General features: G+C 42.1%; 1 protein-coding gene across 8 annotated transcripts in view; it reads left to right on the top strand.

Annotated features, from left to right (window-relative positions):
* Nucleotides 1–1,155: 1,155 nt before the first annotated feature.
* The window catches only part of LOC129866692 (anoctamin-1-like), a 64,685-nt gene continuing 44,186 nt past the window's right edge, over nt 1,156–21,654 (top strand). For 4 of the 8 annotated variants that reach the window (XM_055939505.1, XM_055939501.1, XM_055939503.1 and 1 more), the window contains exons 1-3: nt 1,156–1,315; nt 11,748–11,929; nt 17,646–17,993. In XM_055939505.1, coding sequence (XP_055795480.1) covers nt 11,822–11,929; nt 17,646–17,993 — 456 coding nt within the window. In that variant the 5' untranslated portion in view covers nt 1,156–1,315; nt 11,748–11,821. Of the gene's footprint in view, nt 1,316–11,747; nt 11,930–15,172; nt 15,403–17,645; nt 17,994–21,654 lie in introns of those variants that run through there. The other 4 variants (XM_055939506.1, XM_055939500.1, XM_055939502.1 and 1 more) reach the window with 4 other exon arrangements.

Genomic DNA, 21,654 nt, shown 5'->3' with positions numbered 1-21,654 from the left:
ACAGTAGTTATATTAGCTATGTTGACCATGGCATTACTTTAGCTAATATGGGGACAACGATGTAGGCTGTGTGTAGCGGTTATGACATGATTTGGCTTGGAAAGGTTTTTTCGCCTGGTCTCATACAGCTGATGTGTTGTTCATTGAAGTCCACAATCGAAGGGAAAAGGTGAGGAGGAGAGTGCATTGATGTGAGAAGGAATAACATGTGGCTGCTATGAAAGTGAACTGTGTTTACGCTTGATCAGGGGTGTATTCATTCCGTCGAATCTGTTGAACAACTTTTCTTAAACGGAAGCAAACGTAACAGGGACAAACATACCTGAATTTTTCCAATAGAAACTCTCATTTGCAACTGTTGGACTAATGATTATACCCTAGATCAGCTAGATGTAGGAGAGTGTGTCACTGTATTGAATGTGTGACTGTCAGTCACTTCAAATCTTTCTCTCGACCTGTGTGCACCTACTTTGTAAACTTTAATTCGTAGGCTAGGTTGTAGCAACCTCATGATGGGTATAGGGAAAATGTGAGTTTCATGTAATAGCCTAAACCTATCCCTGTTACATTGAAATGGGCGAATGTAATATGAATGACAGTCATCCAATATGCTGTAATAGAAATAAGGTCATGAAAATATGTTTTGTCCTCCATCATCTTAAACGGCACCGACCACCATTGTTTAAAACACACCTTGTCATGTTTCAGAACACCTCAGGGTGAATGTTTCAGTACACCTTAAATCTGTCCCACTACCCTCACACCCATATGTTTCAATACTCCAGCAAAATGAAGGTTTTGTCTCCCTTAATTAAGGTGGTGGCAGCTCAGTTGCCACTAGTTTTAGTGTTTCAAAGCACCTCATTATTACATTGTGGTAAGTTATGGTATTTGTGGGACAGAATAATGCCCAATCAAGTGAAGTATTCTCATGCATATGGAACAAACCCCGAAGGATAATCCAATACAGCCTAAATATATGGCCTGCCTAAATGTATTGGCGAATTAGATTATTGAGTTGGGCTAGTTTGGCTCCTAAATTAAATTTGGTTTATTCTACGCCATAAAAAATGGGCTGATACTTCAATGGCAAAGAGGAAAAGAGGGACTGCCTCAGATATAGATCTTCATGCATGTTCCTCTGCCTCACACTTTTCGCGCGACTCGACGAAGGAGGGCTGACAAGAGCACAGCGCGCACTGACTGTCCTCGGGAACAACGAGGAGAGGCTGACTGCTTGATGGTCACTATGGATTTAAATTCTCTGTAAACCTCAGCAGGTTGGACCGGAGGCTTTTTATTTCATCCACTGCAGGTATAAAGTTGCTGATACATCTCTGTACAATGTTTTTCAGTTGGTATGGTAATGTGGGGATGGTGAAACAATGACAAGACATTGTCACATTGTCACAGCAAACTATTATATTTTGTGTTTAAATGCATTTTTCAAAATTATACATGTCAACTCAATTTCTCACGCAGGACAATAACACCCTTTAATCTGCATGCGTAATAACGATGTAATAAACATACAAAGAGACGTGTATCTATTTTTCGATTGTTTTGTGAATTGATACAATGGTGTAATTATGAGTGTGATAGAAAATGCAGTGATTTAATTATTTACTTTGGTCTTTTGCATCTTTAACTTGCACTGTAAAGAGAGCTGGTTAACCTGCAGCGCTTTGCATGGGTCGGACTCCGCTAGATGAAAGGGAATTCAAGCAGCGAGAACAGGAGATAATCGTTATATTTCTGAGTCTGAGCAAGCGTTAAAAAAGTTTTGTTATACAGACACAGACATGAAACTAGGCTTCAGTATGTATCTGTACAAAATGTGAGTATATGATTTGGTATACAAACATTCGGCAATCCCATTGACAGTTTAAAATAAGGAGCTACAAAGGTCTAATTTGGAGCGCATTGTTTCGGCCAAAGCGTTAAAAAAAAATCTTTATTTAACTAGTGAAGTCAGTTAAGAATATATTATTCTTTACAATGACTGCCTACCCCCGGCCAAACCCTAACGACGCTGGGCCAATTGTGCGCCGCCCTATGGGACTTCCAATCACGGCCAGTTGTGATACAGCTTGGAATTGAACCAGGGGCTGTAGTGACGCTTCTAGCACTGAAATGCACTCAGAAGCAGAAACATCCACTTGTACCTTTCCTATTGTTTGGATGTGATTTAGTGACAGTCGAGCTCTAGGAGGGGAAGCCAATTCCTATTCTATGGTGTCAGGTGTACAAACTAATCCAGGACTATGAAGATCATGTTGTGAGAGAGGAGTTTGTCCTGTCGCAAAACCCTCACCTGTCTTTGTCAGTCAGGTCGGTGTGCGCTGTGCAAGGCTGTCAGAAGGTCATTTTGTCGATGCTGCATGCATTGCGTGTTCAGTCATTACACACTGTAAGACTTTTCTGTAATTTCAACAGTAAAACACTGTAGAACATACAGTAAAATACTTTATAGGTTTTACAGAATTAAATTGCATTGCATTATGGGTAAAATGCAGAAAAATACTATTATTGGTAGCCTCTTGTGAAAATTACTTTATTAACATACTGCATTTCAGGGATGGGCCCTCTGATCAATTTCCACCAGGGGTCTCAACTACTGTTACAAGTTAGAATAGTAGAATACACAAGGTGCAATATGTAAACTTGGTTGTGGATCAGCAGTTCTCTTGTTTTGTCAGTCGCTGATAGTCAGTCAATTAGCCTGTCAGCTAACATTTTTTAGATAGGATTTTGATCTGCACCCTATTGCAAAATGTGTATAATTGTAGGAAATGAGCTGAAATGTGTTGTACAATCTTTCTGTAGAATTGCAGAAAACTTGCTTTAAAACTGCAACATTTTCTCTACACCCCATGCCAAAATGTGTAGAATTGCAGGAAATTGACTCCAAAACTAAGTTTTACTGTCTAAAACTAATCTCTACTGTCAAGAAGGGGGCCACAATTTTTTTTTCTTACAATTGGGGACAGGGGCGGATATGGATATTAGCAATTGCGGTCCCTCATGATAAGTTCAGGTTTTTGGTGGCCCCCACCCCATCAAAGATTCCCATCTCTGTATTGCTTTACAGTAATAGCTTATGTATACTGTAGACAAAAAATATCAGTTTCAGGGGCCAACCTCATGGTGTTAGGTGAGACGCATGAAGCTCAGACCATTTTAGTAAATATCTTCTTGAAGCGGCGGTGAAGTGGACAAATATTTTCAGCACCTTCTGTGTACACTGTTAAAATATCTTGTTGTTTTTACACTATTATACAATACAACTAGCATGTGATTTTAGGTGGAACTGGCCAATTATACCTTGATTATACCTCCAATTAAACCTCCAACTAAACATTGGTTTAACAGTATATATTTCTGTAAAGATCTACTGTATTTCAAATGGTACTCTAGTTACAACCGACAGAAAACAGTACCCTACCGTATTTTTGGTGGGTGCATAGTATTGTTATTTCTGGCTCATTAACATATTTTGAGGTGTGCCTTGCAAGAGGCTACATCTGTTGTACCCGTGAGTGAGAATGCTGTACCAATGTAACTGATATGTGCTAGTAGTGTCCCAACAATGAAATGTGTATAGGGGGCATAGTAGAGGAGCAGCAAGTCTCAAACCTTTAATGGTTGAATGTTTGCCATGCTCTTGGTCTGTTTAATCCTGTAGTCACTGCAGGTTTGGAAGCCTTTGTTAAGGCCTCTAGAAGTGCAAGTGATATTAAAAACCAAATATTGATATACACTGAGTGTACAAAACATTAGGACCTGCGTTGCAGTTCTTGACACAAGCCGCCTGGCATCTACCATCATACCCCATCCAATGACACTTACACATTATGTCTTGCCCATTCACCCTCTGTCTTCTACCGTAAATCTATAGTGATAATCTAAACTGATTGAAGTGGATTTAACAAGTGACATCAATAAGGGATCATAGCTTTCACCTGGATTCACCTGGTCAGTCTATGCCATGGAAAGAGCAGGTGTTCTTAATGTTTACATTTCATATGCTGTAATATGTAAACACATTACCTGGCAGCCAACCTGCTTGCACCAATCCCATGCTATTACAGTAAAACTGTAAATTGCAAACCCAGCCTCCCCTCAATGAATTTCATCCATCCATTAATTAATTCATTCATTCAATACAATTACCAAAAAATACTACATAAGAGTATTAGTACCATAAAACGGGTTTCGGTAACATGCTGTACTGTAAATTGACAGCATTATCCTGGCATCAGAGTTGCCATCATATTACTATAACTGTATTAGACGGCACTATTTTTTTTTATTGTAAAACATTATACAGCATCCCTGCTGTGAAGCAAATTACAGTACCTACCTGGCAACTCTGCTGCCAGTATAATGCTGTAAATTATGAGAGAAAAGTTTTACAGTGCAGCCTATCAAGTTCGTATTGTAGGTTAAGGCTATCCACACTGTAAGTGAGAGACTTGAGTAACTTGTAACTGATAAATGTGCTTGGTTTATCATGTAAGACAACAAGTCTGTTCTTCTTTTCAATATTTCCTGTACAATTTGACTAATATGTACTCACACATTACACATTTTCTTAAACTCAAGGGCCCCCCTCAAATCTGAAGTGTCAAAAGGTCTGGGCCCTATGAGCTGTCAATGTGCATGTGGTACATTTTGGTTTGGTTACATTGGGATTGTTACATATGTTCAGTCCAATTACTTAAAAATGCACTCCTGTGTCTTAATTACAACAAATTTATAAGATATTGCACGAATTGGAACATAATTTATACCATTTCACACAAATTGGAAAATTCGCATCAGATCAAAATCAAATCAAATGTGATTTATTGGTCGTGTACACATATTGAGCAGATATTATCGCAGGTGTAGTGAAATGCTTATGTTCCTAGCTCCAACAGTGCAGCAATACCTGACAATACAAAACAATACACGGAAATCCCAAAAAGAAAAAGAAAGGAATTAAGAAATATATACATTTTTTGAACAAACAATTTCAGAGTCCGGAATATAAATATAATATACAAGTATATGATGGTGTGTATAGACATTATGGACAGTATATGAATAGAAAAGATGTGTACAGCCGTAGTAACAGTTGAAGTCGGAAGTTTACATACACTTAGGTTGGATTCATTAAAACTCTACCACTCCACAAATTTCTTGTTAACAAACTATAGTTTTGGCAAGTCGGTTAGGACATCTACTTTGTGCATGACACAAGTCATTTCCCCAACAATTTCACTTATAATTCACTGTATCACAATTCCAGTGGGTCAGAAGTTTACATACAGTAAGTTGAATGTGCCTTTAAACAGCTTGGAAAATTCCATAAAATAATGTCATGGCTTTAAAAGCTTCTGATAGGCTATTTGACATCATTTGAGTCAATTGGAGGTGTACCTGTGGATGTATTTCAATGCCTACCTTCAAACTCAGTGCCTCTGCTTGACATCATGGGAAAATTAAAAGAAATCAGCCAAGACCTCAGAAAAAAATTGTAGACCTCCACAAGTCTGGTTCATTCTTGGGAGCAATTTCCAAACACCTGAAGGTACCACGCTCATCTGTACAAACAATAGTGTGACAGTATAAACACCATGGGACCACGCAACCGTCATACCGCTCAAGAAGGAGACGCGTTATGTCTCCTAGAGATGAACGTACTTTGGTGTGAAAAGCGCAAATCAATCTCAGAACAACAGCAAAGGACCTTGTTTCCGCCAGCATCTTCACAGGTACAAAAGTATCTATATCCACAGTAAAATAAGTCTTATATCGACATAACCTGAAAGGCCGCTCAGAAAGGAAGAAGCCACTGCTCCAAAAACCGCCATAAAAAAGCCAGACTACGGTTTGCAACTGCACATGGGGACAAAGATCGTACTTTTTGGAGGAATGTCCTCTGGCCTGATGAAACAAAAATATAACTATTTGGCCATAATGACCATCGTTATGCTTGGAGGAAAAGGGGGACGCTTGCAAGCCGAAGAACACCATCCCAACCGTGAAGCACGGGGGTGGCAGCATCATGTTGTGGGGGTGCTTTGCTGCAAGAGGGACTGGTGCACTTCACAAAATAGATGGCATCATGAGAAAGGAAAATTATGTGGATATATTGAAGCAATATCTAAAGACATCAGTCAGGAAGTTAAAGCTTGGATTTTCCAAATTAACAATGACCCAAAAGATACTTGCAAAATGACTTAAGGACCACAAAGTCAAGTTATTGGAGTGGCCATCACAAGCCCTGACCTCAATCCTATAGAAAATGTGTGGGCAGAACTGAAAAGCGTGTGCGAGCAAGGAGGCCTACAAACCTGACTCAGTTCCACCAGCTCTGTCAGGAGGAATGGGCCAAAATTCACCCAACTTATTGTGGGAAGCTTGTGGAAGGCTTCCCGAAATGTTTGACCCAAGTTATACAATTTAAAGGCAATGCTACCAAATACTAATTGACTGTATGTAAACTTCTGACCCACTGGGAATGTGATGAAAGAAATAAAAGCTGAAATAAATCATTCTCTCTACTATTATTCTGACATTTCACTTTCTTAAAATAAAGTGGTGATACTAACTGACATAAGACAGGGAATTTTAATAGGATTAAATGTCAGGAATTGTGAAAAACTGAGTTTAAATGTATTTTGCTAAGGTGTATGTAAACTTCCGACTTCAACTGTATGTAGGATGATCCTTGACTAGAATACAGTATATACATATTAAGTAGGTAAAACAGTATGTAAACATTATTAAACTGAGCAGTGGTCAATGACTACAGTATGTACATAGGGCAGCAATCTCTTAGGTGCAGGGTCGAGTACCGGGTGGTTGCTGGCTAGTAACAGTGACTAATGTTCAGGGCAGTGTACAGGGCGGAGGCCGGCTAGTTGTGACTATTTAACAGTCTGATGGCCTGGAGCTAGAAAGTTAGTTTTTCAGTCTCTCGGTCCCAGCTTTGTGGCATCTGTACTGTCTCCACCTACAAGACGGTAGCGGGGTGAACAGGCCATGGCTCATGTGGCTGAGGTCCTTGATGATCTTCTTGGCCTTTCTGTGACACCGGGTGCTGTAGATGTGCTGGAGGGCAGACAGTGTGCCCCTGGTGATGCGCTGGGCTGACCGCACCACCCTCTTGAGAGCCCTGCGGTTGTGGATGGTGCAGTTGTCGTACCAGGTGCTCTCAATCGTGCATCTGTAGAAGTTTGTGAGGGTCTTAAGGGCCAAATGGAATTTGTTCAGCCTCCTGAGGTCTTCTTCACCACACCCTTGCTTAGTGAAGTTTTTCATCCTCTCCATTGCGGCCCCGTTGATGTGGATGGGGGCGTGCTCCTTCTGCTGTCTCCTCAAGTCCCTCACCTCCTCCCTGTAGGCTGTCTCGTTGTTGTTGGTAATCAGGCCTACCTACCACTGTTGTGTCAAACTTGATGATTGAGTTGGAGACATGCGTGGCCAGGCAGTCCTGGGTCAACAGGCAGTACAGGAGGGGGCTGAGCATGCACCCTTGTGGAGCCCCAGTGTTGATGATCGGCGTAGCGGAGTTGTTGTTGCCTACCTTCACCACCTGGGTTTGGTCCCGTCAGGAAATCCAGGACTTAGCGAGCCTAGCGGTGTTAGTACCCAGGGCACCGAGCTTAGTGATGAGCTTGGAGGGCACTATGGTGTTGAAGGCTGAGCTGTAGTCAATAAACAGCATTCTTACATAGGTATTCCTCTTTTCCAGGGCAGTGTGCAGTGTGATGGCAATTGCATCATTCATGGATCTGTTGGGGCGGCATGCAAATTGTACTGAATCTTGGGTGATATCATATAAATTGCTAAATGTGTAACATATCACATGAAATGGATGACCTAGTGTACAACTGGATGACACAGTAAACAAAAAACAGGGACCCGTTTTGGCTCGTGAGCACCACTTTCAAAACAACTGTTTGAAATGATACATAGGTTAGAGACTGCGTCGTTAACTCAATATCTGCTTTGGAATTACTATGTGTTTACACACATCACATGCTAGTTTAACTGTAGGGCCCCTGAAACCCTGCAATGTCATTAGCTCAGGGTCTCCTGAAAGATTCGCTGCTACACCACCCTTCCACTTCCTGCCTTGGGGACCGTCATGTGGCAGATGCTTTTTGGGATGTGGGATGAAATGCAGTGTCTTTGTAGTGTCAACACACCGTGGTCACTTTCACTTGCTAGGTTGTCTTATGACCTATGGTGTCCCATCGAATCATTCAATCAATCAATAAATCAATCAATCAATCAATCAAATGTATAAAACCCTTTTTTTGTCAGCAGTTGTCATAAAGTGCTTTTACAGTAACATAGACCACAACATATTTCTAGAAGGAAGTCCTGGAGAGGAACCAGGCTCTTCTGGCTGCACCATTGCGGCAGTAGGCAGATTATGCAATAGTCATGTAAACACCTTACTGTGCTTATCTTAATTGAAGCCGATTTAAACACCTTGTTTTCTGAGCAATCATTCAAATTATTAGGCCGTGTAAACACCTTAATTGGCGTTTCAGCTCTGTATTTGATCTGCGCACGTCCTCCCCCCAGCCGAGTGAGTCTCTGTCTTTAGCGCTAGCGAAGTGAGTTCGGGACAACTGAATGTATGCGTCTTAGAAATAGTTTTCAGGTATAAACTTTATATGTCCGAACTCAGAATCAAATATACTTCCCAAAAATAACATGGTCGGGTGCCTCCCGAGTGACGCAGCGGCCTAAGGAACTGCATCGCAGTGCTTAAGGCGTCATTACAGACCTGGGTTCGATCCAAGGCTGTGTTGCAGCCGGCCGCGATCGGGAGACACGAGGCGGCGCACAATTGGTCCAGTGTCGTCCGGGTTACGGGAGGTTTTGTCTGGCTAGGATTTCCTTCTCCCATGTCGCTCTAGCGACTCCTTGTGGCTGGCCGGGCGCATGCCCGCTGACTTTGGTCACAAGTTGTACGGTGTTTCCTCTGACACATTGGTGCGGCTGGCTTCCGGGTTAAGCGAGCATGTATCAAGAAGCAGTGCGGCTTGTCAGGGTCGTGTTTCGGAGGACACATGGCTCTCGACCTTCAACTCTCCCGAGTCTGTACGAAAGTTGCAGAAATGGGACAAGACGGTAACTACCAATTGGATATCATGAAAAAGGAGTACAAAAATAAGGTGTGCGTAATGATGTTGGCAGGTGTGCGTAATGATGATAGCAGGAGTGCAACATAGTGTTTTGCAACAAAACCCATTTTAATACACATGTAAAAATCTATGAATTAAACATCTGAGAACAGTAATATTTTACACACAAATTAAGGTACCGATGACCAATAATTTCTGATTAAAAAAACACAAATGTGAACAATTTGTGGATATAGCGTTTTGGAACTAAACTCTTCATATGTTTGTCAAACTGGAAGAGTCATGAACATTGACCTCAGGACTGATTAGGCATTTGGCTCTCAGTCAACACCTGCTTTACTAATGAAAATATATGCATAAAACATATTTCATTACCCCACTAGCCCATGATGTCATCATCTCTGGTCCTATATGGATCCTATACATCCCCTTCCATTGTCTTATAGGGACTGGGATGTAGCTAGACACACACTTTGAGTAGGGTTTGGTGTTGGATTACAATTTGGTTTGTGGTGGAAGGATAACCTGATTCTGTGTCTAGTACTGTGTGTGTCTAGAGAGATTGTTGTGAGATTGTTGTTGACTTTGCAAGGTTGTTCTAATTGGAGTACCATCGGGTCTGGTCTAGTCTGGGAGATCTAAGAGTGCACCTCTGTTGAGAGTCTACTGATTTCTGCGGAATAAGCATGCTTTTTGTTTAAAAAAAATGTATAACCTTTTCTCTCTCTATGAATAACTTAGTGTCAAACTTTTTCAAAGCAGGTCAAAGAGAAATCTGGCAATGTTTAAGGACTTTTCTTTTAGGACTGGGATTTAGAACTTTACTTTCGAGTTGAGTGTTTCAGTTTGAGTTGAAGAGATACTGTCGTTCTTAGAGTTTTAGAGTTCAAGAAGAACAGAATGGATGAGAATGGGACTGGACACAACAACAAAGGAAATGTTAAGGATGAATGATTACAATGAATTTACACATTTTATTAGTACGAATATTTGTCAGTGTAGTCCATTGTTCATTTAAAGGCATGTTTAATATGTTTTAGATAACCTATAACATCATGACATTATCATAACAAAACCACCCTTCAGCAATATTTAACAATTTATTAAGTTCACTTGGATACAATCTATAGGACTTTAGATGTGTGGGTGTGTTTGTGGACCCATTATGGATATCATTATATCTCCTTTATTCTGATTTGTAAATGTAATATTAAATGTATTTCATTTTCATTAGGTTATTGAACACAAATTGTGAATTCACAGCACTTTGGTTCCACTTTTATTCAACATTTCTTTAGTATCCTGTGTAGAATGATTGACCTATGGTCAAATTTATATTAATTGAAGTGTAGCTTGTCCAAATTCCACAGAGACCATTCTAATATTAGAACGAGAGGAAGTTATTTTTTTTCCTTTTTCTTTTCCTCTTCATTCTTTAAAAAAAAAAAACAATGATTCCCACGGAGACTCCTTCTAATCCTCGGGTCTGCTTATTTAAACGGCCAAACACACAACTGGGTGGAAGCCCAATGTTTTGGAGCTAACAGATAATTCATGTTGCAGAGAAGTGAGCCCTGAGTCAGAGATAGTCAGGGACTTGATGGAGACCAGCTGGACAGTAGCTTATGTTAGTGAAGATGCACGCACATCTTCCCTTTGAGTTGAGGAAAAGCACCATCCGGGTGAGGTTCAACAGAGGTCCAAGGAGCCATTCACATAGTGCAGTATGTCTGAAAAATAAACACCGCTCAGCTGCAAACTCTCAGATGTCATCTGAGTCGGACCCTGGCCTGCCTGGGCAGCTAGCGGGAGATTGAGAGGGATGATTTCACAGATATAAATGTTGCTTTTGGATGCGTTAGTTATGGATGAACATGAAAAACAAACAATAGCACTTTACACTTTTATAACCGTTTTGTTATTGCATAGATTATTAAGCAAATGAATTACACAAGGGGGATGAAAAAGCTTTTGATATTTCATATTATTTAGCCAGTATATCCTTATTTTATATTATTTAGCCAGTATATCCTTAATTTATATTATTTAGCCAGTATATCCTTACTTTATATTATTTAGCCAGTATATCCTTATTTGATATTCATGCACATCCGGTTAGAATTGGAACAATTGATTTAATTGTCACCCCGCAATGATATAATAATACAAAATAAAGATGTTTAAAAACCACATTGTGGCCCACTCAAATTGGTGTTTAAAACACTAAAAACAATCATATAGCCAAACATCCATGAGCTAGATCATTTCTGTGATATGGCCCACTATATGTACAGTACATCTGCTGCTTGCTGTCAGTGTTGCATGTGATAACTCACAGTTGTAACGTTGAAACATGGCCTGAACCAGATGGGAACATGCATAAAGAATGCCTGAAGGTATGCTCCAACATTTTTAGCACCAGAAGCATATCATGGACACATACTCTACATTATATGCGCCTATACACTTGAACTCATGTAGGCCTATTTTATAGCCTACAGGAAAAAGCTTATTCATCATCTATGGTACTTTACAACCAACCCAGAATTTATGTGTTGAGACTTGAGAGGTGCACCTTGCTGTTTGTCTCCCCAGGTAAAGCCCACCTGACCCAGGACCCGGACCCGTCAGGAGAGCCCCAAGAGACTGGCCAGCAGTTTGGGGAAGCCATGGAGAAGAATGAGAGGTCCACCACCATCCCTGGCAAAGAGAAAGAGGTGGATATCATCAATATCAAGGGCATCGAGGACATAGGCTACGTCCAGCCGGATTCCATAGTAAGCCACCTTTACTTTTCAGCAAGTGGCAAATCACAGTCCACAGCACATAGTAGCTAGCACATAGCAACATCTGATTCCTGGAAAGAACATCCAGCACAGTAAAACTAGTGTTGACAGTGTAGAACACCCTTGGAAGACTAATTGGTTGGTTTGCCCGATGAAAAGTTGAGATTACAGTGGGGATACCTCATTCCTGCATTGTTTGTTTCCTTTTGTATTGATGGCCTTTTTATTAACTGACTATTTGTCAATTGTTGTACACTATATATACAAAACCATGGGGACACCCGTTCAAATGAGTGGATTCGATTATTTCAGCCACACACTTTGCTGACAGGTGTACAAAATCGAGCACACAACCATGCAATCTCCATAGACAAACATTGACGGTAGAATGGCGTTACTCAAGAGCTCGGTGACTTTCAACGTGGCACCGTCATAGGATGCCACCTTTCAAACAAGTCAGTTCGTCAAATTTCTGCTCTGCTAGAGCTGCCCTGGTTAACTGTAAGTGCTGTTATTGTGAAGTGGAAATGTGTATGAGCAACAATGGCTCAGCCACGAAGTGGTAGGCCATACAAGCTCACAGAATGGGACCGCTGAGTGTGTAAAAATCGTCTGTCCTCAGTTGCAACACTCACTACCGAGTTCCAAACTGCCTCTGGAAGCAACGTCAGCACAATAACTTTTCAGAGCTTCATGAAATGGGTTTGCATGGCCGAGCAGCCGCACACAAGCCTAAGATCACCATGCGCAATGCCAAGTGTTGGCTGGAGTGGTGTAAATCTCGCCGCCATTGGACTCTGGAGCAGTGGAAACATTCTCTGGAGTGATGAATCACGCTTCACCATCTGGCAGTCTGACGGACGAATCTGGGTTTGGCGGATTCCAGTAGAACGCTTCCTGCCCCGAAGCATAGTGCCAACTGTAAAGTGTGCTGGAGGAGAAATAATGTTCTGGGGCTGTTTTTCATGGTTCGGGCTATGCTCCTTAGTTAAAGTGAAGGGAAATATTAATGCTACAGCATTCAATGAAATTCTAGATGATTCCGTGCTTCCAAATGCGTGGCAACAGTTTGGGGAAAGCCCTTTCCTGTTTCAGCATGACAATGCCTCCGTGCACAAAGTGAGGTCCATACAGAAATGGTTGTTTGCTTTTGGCTTGATGGCCTTTTCCATTAACCGACATCATCTGTCAATTGTTCTATGTCACAGGTGTACATATGACAAGTCACGAGATGTTTGTCTTAGCTAAATAAAAGATCTTAGTGTCACACATTTTTCTCATCTATCTGCATATGTCCTACTCAACACTGTGACAAGAGTTTGGACTGGACTGACTGATACTGTATAATGTAAACCGATGTCTGCTATGTGTTGGATATTTTGGGTCTATGTAGAGAAGGAACAGTTCCGTAACAAGCCGCTTGGGAAATGCTGGCTGAAGAATTGAATGAAGGTAGAATTTACATTTGGAGATTTACATGTATCCCTCTGGTGGCCGAGTTGACCCATTTTAAGAAATGCCATTGGTTTCTGGAGAAAAAAAATAATATCTTTAATAGGATGATGAGGAATTTCTTACAGGAAATATTCACTGCCACCTGTTGAGGTTAGCATATGGCTAACATGTGCCATGTTATCTGATGGGACCAGCTACAATGTAGCGTTCTATCACGTAACACTACGTCAATGATTTTAATTGGCTGATGCTTAAACCATTTTCTGATGTGTTTAATGACCTCTTGTTCAATACTGCGTATCCATTGCCACATCTGAAGCGGTGATCCATCTCTGTGTTGCGATGAGAAATTATGTCACCGAGGACCCTCTCAGGGGAATGTTTGTACTGGTTGGGCAAAGGCCGCCGGGAAAACGTGTGGTGAGGCGGCATTTGCCACAGCACTTTTCGATGATTCGTCAACTTGCGAAGAATTTCTTTGTCCTTCATATCAGAGTGCTGTTGCAGGCCGTTTGCGTGTCTTGGCAAATCAGATTCACGGAAATCGCCGGTCATGTGCACTCTCCGCTTTCCTCCGGTATTTATTTAGCAACCATGATAACACATCACTCCGACAAACACAAGCAAAAACTCTTCAATAAATGTAGCAGCCTATACACCTAAACATTAGCGAACTTGCATGCTGTATTGCATGGACAAAAGAAAACATTTCTGATCTGTAGGCTGCTAACAGCAGCTCTATGCGTCCTGTCCCTCTGGCCAGGGTAAACAAAGCAGTAACATTGTGTATTTATAGCCCATTTGTGAGAAAATGTGAGCGGGATCAAATTTGTTTTATATTAAAACTTGGGCTACCTAGACTTTTTCAATCCAAAATGATTAACTGGAATGAATCAATAAAAACAATAGCTGACATAGAGCAGGACTAGGCGACGCAAACCTGCAGAACGCAAGCTCAACCCTGTGAGTTTTATTGTCCAATCATGTTGCTTTCTCTGTGTCTGTGTAAAGGTACCACCTCTAGGCCTTCTTTAAAATATAATGCATGTGAACAAGTACAAGGCTGCTGCAGCTTGACAAGGTTTTCATCCCCCCCCAAGGCTTTTTTTAAACCAACCTGATTAGAAAAACTCTGGTCCCATCATAGCCTCATAGCCTATATTAAACCTTGTTACAACAGATTAATCACACCATACCGTATTAGGTCAGTTTTAACTGGTTAGGTTACCAGATCAGGAAACATTACAGCTCCAGAATTATTTTTCTACCAAACCACCCTGGGACCTGTGGAGTCGCCTCTGGGTTGGGCCAATGTTTACATTCTAATTAAGCAATAAAGCACGAGGGGGTGTGGTATATGGCCAATATAACACGGCTATGGGCTGTTCTTAGGCAGACGCAATGCGGAGTGCCTGGATACAGCCCTTGGCCGTGGTATATTGGCCATATATCCCTAACCTCCAAGGTGCCTTATTGCTATTGTAAACTGGTTACTAACGTAATTAGAGCAGTAAAAAGACTTGTTTTGTCACACGGCCATTCAGGGCTCAAACCACCCAGTTTATAATTAAATGTATTGCGGCTTAACCTTGACCTCCGAATGATTAGCAGCCCCTGAAATAATGCAGAATGTTGCTTCTATATGTAATGAGGGTTTGAGATAGGAGAGGGCACCTTGTCGCGTTCACATCAAGGCTAATATTAGCTACTTGGCGTCTCAGACTCTTCTCAAGTAACAAGTAGTGGGTCTTGTAGCAGAGAGGCGTCGGGCTTGTTCACCCCTGTGGACGGTGACAGAGAAAGCTGGAGAGAGAACGAGAGAGCGAGGGAAAGGGAGAGAGAGAGCTCTGTTTAATAGCAGTAGTCAGCGGTGGCGCTCGCCTAGTGATGGGAAGATGGCAGAAGAAACACCAGAGAGCTCAGGGACTTCACTGCTTCATAACTCAGCAGACACAGCTAGCAAGCCCAGGCACTTCTTAAAGGATGTGGTTTTTCATGGCAAATTTCAAGTGAGTGGAATGACGAAGATACAGCATGTGTGGATTTACATCACGTGTTAACGTACTAGTACGTCAGTCGAGACTGAGACTAACTATCTCAGGGGGACTGCTGTTTTGTTACAGTTTGGTATTTGGTTTTTAAAGTGAAGATTCATTTGGCAGTTATTTCACTTTGCTTATGATTTGAAACTTTGATTTGTTGGAAAATAATACTGTAGGTGGAAGTCAGACGTATGATTGTTTTGTGGAAATTTCCACTTCAGCTTGGTTAAGTAATGAGTACATTCATTTTGTCTGTTGTAATCCCTTTTTAGTAACTTTCGTGCCAGGATTTTTTTATGTTTGACCTGGTTTGACAGCTTGCAGAGAGAAAATTATCACGTAGCCTAAATTAGAGAACAAGTATCTACCGTACACGTCTGACACTTTTTATTGTCTGTCTCGTTCCACATTACACATGAAGCTCTGTGAAGACTTGTACTATGTGTGAAATGAGTGAAATGTACTGTATATATCCGATAACGTCATCACTCATCACTCTTTTTCAACTCCCTTATCATGTTGCGGTCTGTGACCATGTCTATGTAGTTTTACACATAACGTTCGGCTAGTAGCGAGTGGTTCCTAAAACCGTCTCAACCAGTGTTGCAAATAGAACAGTGTATTCGGTTTTCCTTGCAGTCATGTGAGGGTAGAATGTGGAATTGTCAAATGAGGTCAAAATGATTGTATGAAGTGTATGTGGGGTGGGCCACAATCCACTTTTTAAATATTGTGATTAAAAATAGAAAATCAGTTGGGTCAGTCAGTGCTATTAAAATAGTTTGCAGGAATATTGGACAATATTATTCCAACTGATAAGTCACACAATTTGAAGTATGCTGGTATGGTCAATGGGCTGGACACTGTGAACAGCAGCTTGTAGTTAGCTGGACCCAACCAATCCAGACCTCTCAAGATCATCAGTATATGCTTAGCATGTAGTCTTGTGTGCACCCAAACACCCAAACACCCACATGTCTACACACACACAAACAATCATCAACCATTTTGGCACGCTTACCTGAAGTAAAATAGTTCAAGGGTGTCTTGAAGGTGCCCCATGCAACTGCCTTTAAGGTAAACAATACTATATTGATAGTGGCACACAGAATTCCGGTATGTGCAGTTCTTCGTCGGTCTACCAAAACAAAATACTTTTCTGTCTTTGAATAGTTACTGATTTTTGAGAGACGAGACTGTTGGATGTCTCTAATGATAATATCAACTATTGCTACAATAAAAGGCCACCAGATCAGGAATAAGCTATGTGTTTCGGAGTCACCCAAACTTTCCTGGTCAAATAAGATTGATGTCCGATAGCAGTTGTTGACTCGCCGATCCCTCTGAAAACTCCATGGAAATGTCCAACTATAACCGGATCAAACATATATCATCAACCTAGAATTGTGACACGAATATTCAGGTGGACGTATAGCAAACTTAGAGTAGAGAAACCACAGGAATTTGAATGATCTACCGTGTAAACAATGTGAAGACGATACAATAAACCTATTGTGCTAAAACATTACGGACTAGATTTCAGTTTGTTGGAAAGAAGAGCTTTCTCTCAAAGATGGACTCTATACTGGTTGGCAGGCCGACAGTAAATTAGAAATCTGGCATATTACAATAGTATCATATTACAATAATGTCATATTACAATAATTTCATATTACAATACTGTCATATTACAATACTAAAATCCAAAATGTTTTTTTAAAAGGTGTTTATGATTCTGTATTGTATTTCCACTGTTGTGATAGATGTTCAGCAAAGCCTATTGAAGTTTGTACAATAAGATATTATAATATCATACCTATAGATGCCATTCATATAAATGAATGATATATCATAAAATAAAGAATCAGGTATGTTTGGTTAATCGTTTGTACGCACGCATACAGAGTAGCAACACAAGCCTTTTAGTTGGATGCAAAAAAAATGTTTTAAACTTGTTGTTTACTAAATAATTATCAGTACTGCTTGCCTTGCAAACCAGCATTCAGTCACTAAGTGGTCACTTCTCCCAAGGGGAACCAGAAATCCACAGGAACCCCATTGGGACGAGGTGACTCTCCCAACTTGGCACCTGTAGTCTATCAGGCTCACTGACCAGTCGAATAGGAAAAGCCTCACAGCACACACACATGAACATGGTCCAGATAGGTAACTAGCCCTCTCTAATGCACAGCCCTCCCCTCTCTCCCCAGTTCCTGAACTCCCTGACACCTGAGGAGAATACCCAATGCCAGCACGGCCTATACTTCGAGGATGGAGAGAGGCGGGTGGACTACATCCTCACCTACCACATCAAAAAGCCCAGCAGTTCCCGCTCTAACCGACAGTCCTCCCGCTTCACCGACAATGCCTTCACACGGAGCCTCCGCCGCGGGACGGCCAGGCTGGGACGACCCCCGCCCCCGCAGCCCAGAGGTGACCCGGAAGTGGCCTCTCAGGACCACAGCATGGACTACCACGAGGACGACAAGCGCTACCGCCGGGAAGAGTTTGAGGGCAACCTGAAGGATATGGGCCTGGAGCTGGAGAAGGATGAGGATGTGAGTTGATTCTCTATGGCTTCTCTGTTCTGTTCTTTTTGACAGCCCCAAACCCACCCGATATTATTACCTATGTCCAGCCAGGTCTAGCATTAGCTCAAATCAAATCAAATCAAATTTCATTTGTCACATACACATGGTTAGCAGATGTTAATGCGAGTGTAGCGAAATGCTTGTGCTTCTAGCTAGTGTTAGCCGAGCGTTAGCTTAGGGAAGAGGGGAGAACATTGCGTATAATACTGTTGCCCCTCTAGAGTTTTCCAGCAGGCTGGTGGATCAGGGTTATTCTTGTCCCCACCATGCAACATTACACAAAATATACATTGTATTTTGGCACAGCACCAGCTGAAACCGGCCTATAGAAGGCTAGCGGGACTAGCAGGGGGGTGGGTTAACTGAGGCAACCTGTCTGGCTCCTGTCATTGGTTTGTTTGTTGGAATCATTTGGAACCGCATCACGGAACCAACTGCATCGTCAGTCTGTTTTCTGAAGAGGGTTCTGTTTCTCACACCTGACAATGTGTGGCCGTCTTTGAAAATGCCACGCTAGACGTCAGAATCCTCAGTCATTTCAATGTAATCTTATTTTTCGTCATTCAAAGCCAACACATTTTGAAATCCAAATCACTGATCAGGATCAAGAGATTCATCAAATCAACTTTTTGGACTAGATGTCATGAGAGTGAATGAAAAAAAGGGAAAACCCTGTGCACTTCTAGTGACAGCCTTCAGGAGGCTCGTGGTGTGTTGACCAACTGTAATCTGTAGTAGAGAGTAAGAGGGACATGAGGGAGAAGTCTCAGTAATCTGAGACTATCAAGTTGGTCCGAGTGCTGATGATGGCAAGATGACAGCTGCCATGGTGGATCTCTTTACCCAGACAGGGCAGGGCAGGATAGGACAAGGCAGGACAGGGATGGCCCAGTGGAAGGATCACACCATGCCCACCCACACACACACACACACACACACACACACACACACACACACACACACACACACACACACACACACACACACACACACACACACACACACACACACACACACACACACACGCATACTCCAGGCGAGCAATGTGGCAATGCCAGATAGAAGATAACACCTTGACTGTACATACACTCTTGCACACTCTCACACACTCTCACACTTACAAAGGGCACATTTTTCACAAGCTTGTTGTCCTATTGATTTCATTAAAGTAAGTGTGTGAGAAAAAGAGACATATGTCGTATGTCAAGTGTTCTTTGGGACTTTGTGACAGACAGTGTACACGCGAGAATTGGTTCTGGGTGCCAAGATGAATTGTGATTCATCTATAAACCATCCGGTTATAATTTCCACTTTGTCCCCAAATTGCATTCAAGCCACCATTCTATTATTGAAGCTTTCCCCTCATAGATACCGTGGTTATTACATCAAACTGTTTGTGTTCTCTGTGGGGGGAAAACATACTGAATAATCTTTTTCTTATCATGTTAGTGGAGTGGAGAGAAGGGAGTAATGTTTAGGTATTTTATCGTTTCCTCTCATCGACCGTCCATTGTAGAGTTAGTTGATTAAAACAGGCGCCCTAAGTATTATAGATCATTAAAGTGCTGTTGACTTAAACTCATCTGTATATAGAAGACACTTAGTGGATCTAATACTGGGACGGGACTGCAGTGGGAAGGGAGGAAGCGGAGGTGGTAATGGGATGTGGAGGAGTGTGAATGTTTGAGACTGAAACAGTGATGGAAACTTCTGCTAGGAAATCCATTACCTAAATCTGACCACAACCGCTCCAGAATGTTCCAGGTTTCTCAGACTCCTTGAACGAGAATGCAGGGTAATATCTGGCAGCGCAACACCTCATAATACCTGACTGGACGTCTTTTAGTTCCGCAGGCCTAAACGCATTACTTGTTGAAACATTTATTTCATGTTTCATGAAACGTGAATTCCAAGATGGCGTAGCAGCTGGTGTGTTTGTCTTGTCCCGTCTTGTCCTGTGTAAATAAGTCGTTTTTTTTCCAATTTTTTCGTATATATTTTAATCAAACTTTCCATCTACGAACTGAATATACTTTCATGCAACCTGCCTCACCCAATGTTGTAAGGATCTGCTATTTTGATACTTTATAATCTGGAACCCCTATCAGAATCTAGCCAGCTAACTAGCTACTAGCTAGTAGTCAGTTAGCCACTGCTAGTTGTCTTCTCCGTTAGCTCGGACACCAGACAGCTTTAGCTCGGTCAATTCCTGCCAGTCTGCACAGCGCGATATCAACCCAGAGCATATCAGACTGCTTTTCTCTACTACATCAATGGATTCCTGCCGCAAGCTCTGGACCATTACACCGGATCATCGCAACTAGCTAGCTTCAACCGAGTGGCTATTTGCTGGCTAACGCCTCTGTCCCGAAGCACCAGTTAGCCTTGAGCTAGTCTCAAGCTAGGCCCATCTCCCGGCTAGCCGAAGAGGCATACCAGCTAATTATTGGGCTACAATATCTCTTTTGCCAATTGGACTGGACCCTTTATTGCCGACATGGAGCCCCGCCGATCCATCACGACTGGTCTGCCGACGTAATCGTCCAATGTGGTTTCAACAGGCTTTTCCGTTGCGATGTCGCCGAAGACCCATCTGCTATCCCCGGCCCGCTAGCTTTCTGAACGCCGTGTCTCCCGCTCGCCTAGCGTAGTAGCGACTACCGAACGGCTCCCTGTCTCACCTATTGCTGCTCATTGGACCCTATGATCACTCGGCTACACATGCCTCTCCCTAATGTCAATATGCCTTATCTACTGCTGTTTTGGTTAGTTATTATTGTTTTATTTCACTGTAGAGCCCCCAGTCCCACTCAACATGCCTTAGATAGCTCTTTTGTCCCACCCCCCACACATGCGGAGACCTCACCTGGCTTAACTGGTGCCTCCAGAGACACAACCTTTCTCATCGTCACTCAATGCCTAGGTTTACCTCCACTGTACTCACATCCTACCATACCCTTGTCTGTACATTATGCCCTGAATATATTCTACCACGCCCAGAAACCTGCTCCTTTTATTCTCTGTTCCCAACGCACTAGATGACCAATTCTTACAGCCTTTAGCCGTACCCTTATATCCTACTCCTCCTCTGTTCCTCTGGTGATGTAGAGGTTAACCCAGGCCCTGTAGCCCCCAGCACAACTCCCGATCCCCAGGCGCTCTCATTTATTGACTTCTGTACCCATAAAAGCCTTGGTTTCACGCATGTTAACATCAGAAGCCTCCTCCCTAAGTTTGTTTTATTCACTGCTTTAGCACACTCCGCCAACCCTGATGTCCTAGTTGTGTCTGAATCCTGGATTAGGAAGGCCACCAATAATACTGAAATTTCCATCCCTAAATATAACATTTTCCGACAAGATAGGGGGAGGAGTTGCAATCTACTGCAGAGATAGCCTGCAGAGTTCTGTCATACTATCCAGGTCTGTGCCCAAACAGTTTGAGCTTCTACTTTTAAAAATACATCTTTCCAGAAATAAGTCTCTCACTGTTTCCGCTTGGTATAGACCACCTCAGCCCCCAGCTCTGCCCTGGACACCATATGTGAATTGATTGCCCCCATCTATCTTCAGAGTTCATACTGTTAGGTGACCTAAACTGGGAAATGCTTAACACCCCTGCCGTCCTA

The sequence above is a fragment of the Salvelinus fontinalis genome, chromosome 12 (genome assembly GCF_029448725.1).
Source record: "Salvelinus fontinalis isolate EN_2023a chromosome 12, ASM2944872v1, whole genome shotgun sequence".
Lineage (NCBI taxonomy): Eukaryota > Metazoa > Chordata > Actinopteri > Salmoniformes > Salmonidae > Salvelinus > Salvelinus fontinalis.
The sequence above is the reverse complement of the archived record's forward strand: the minus strand, read 5'-3'. Positions and strand labels throughout refer to the sequence as shown.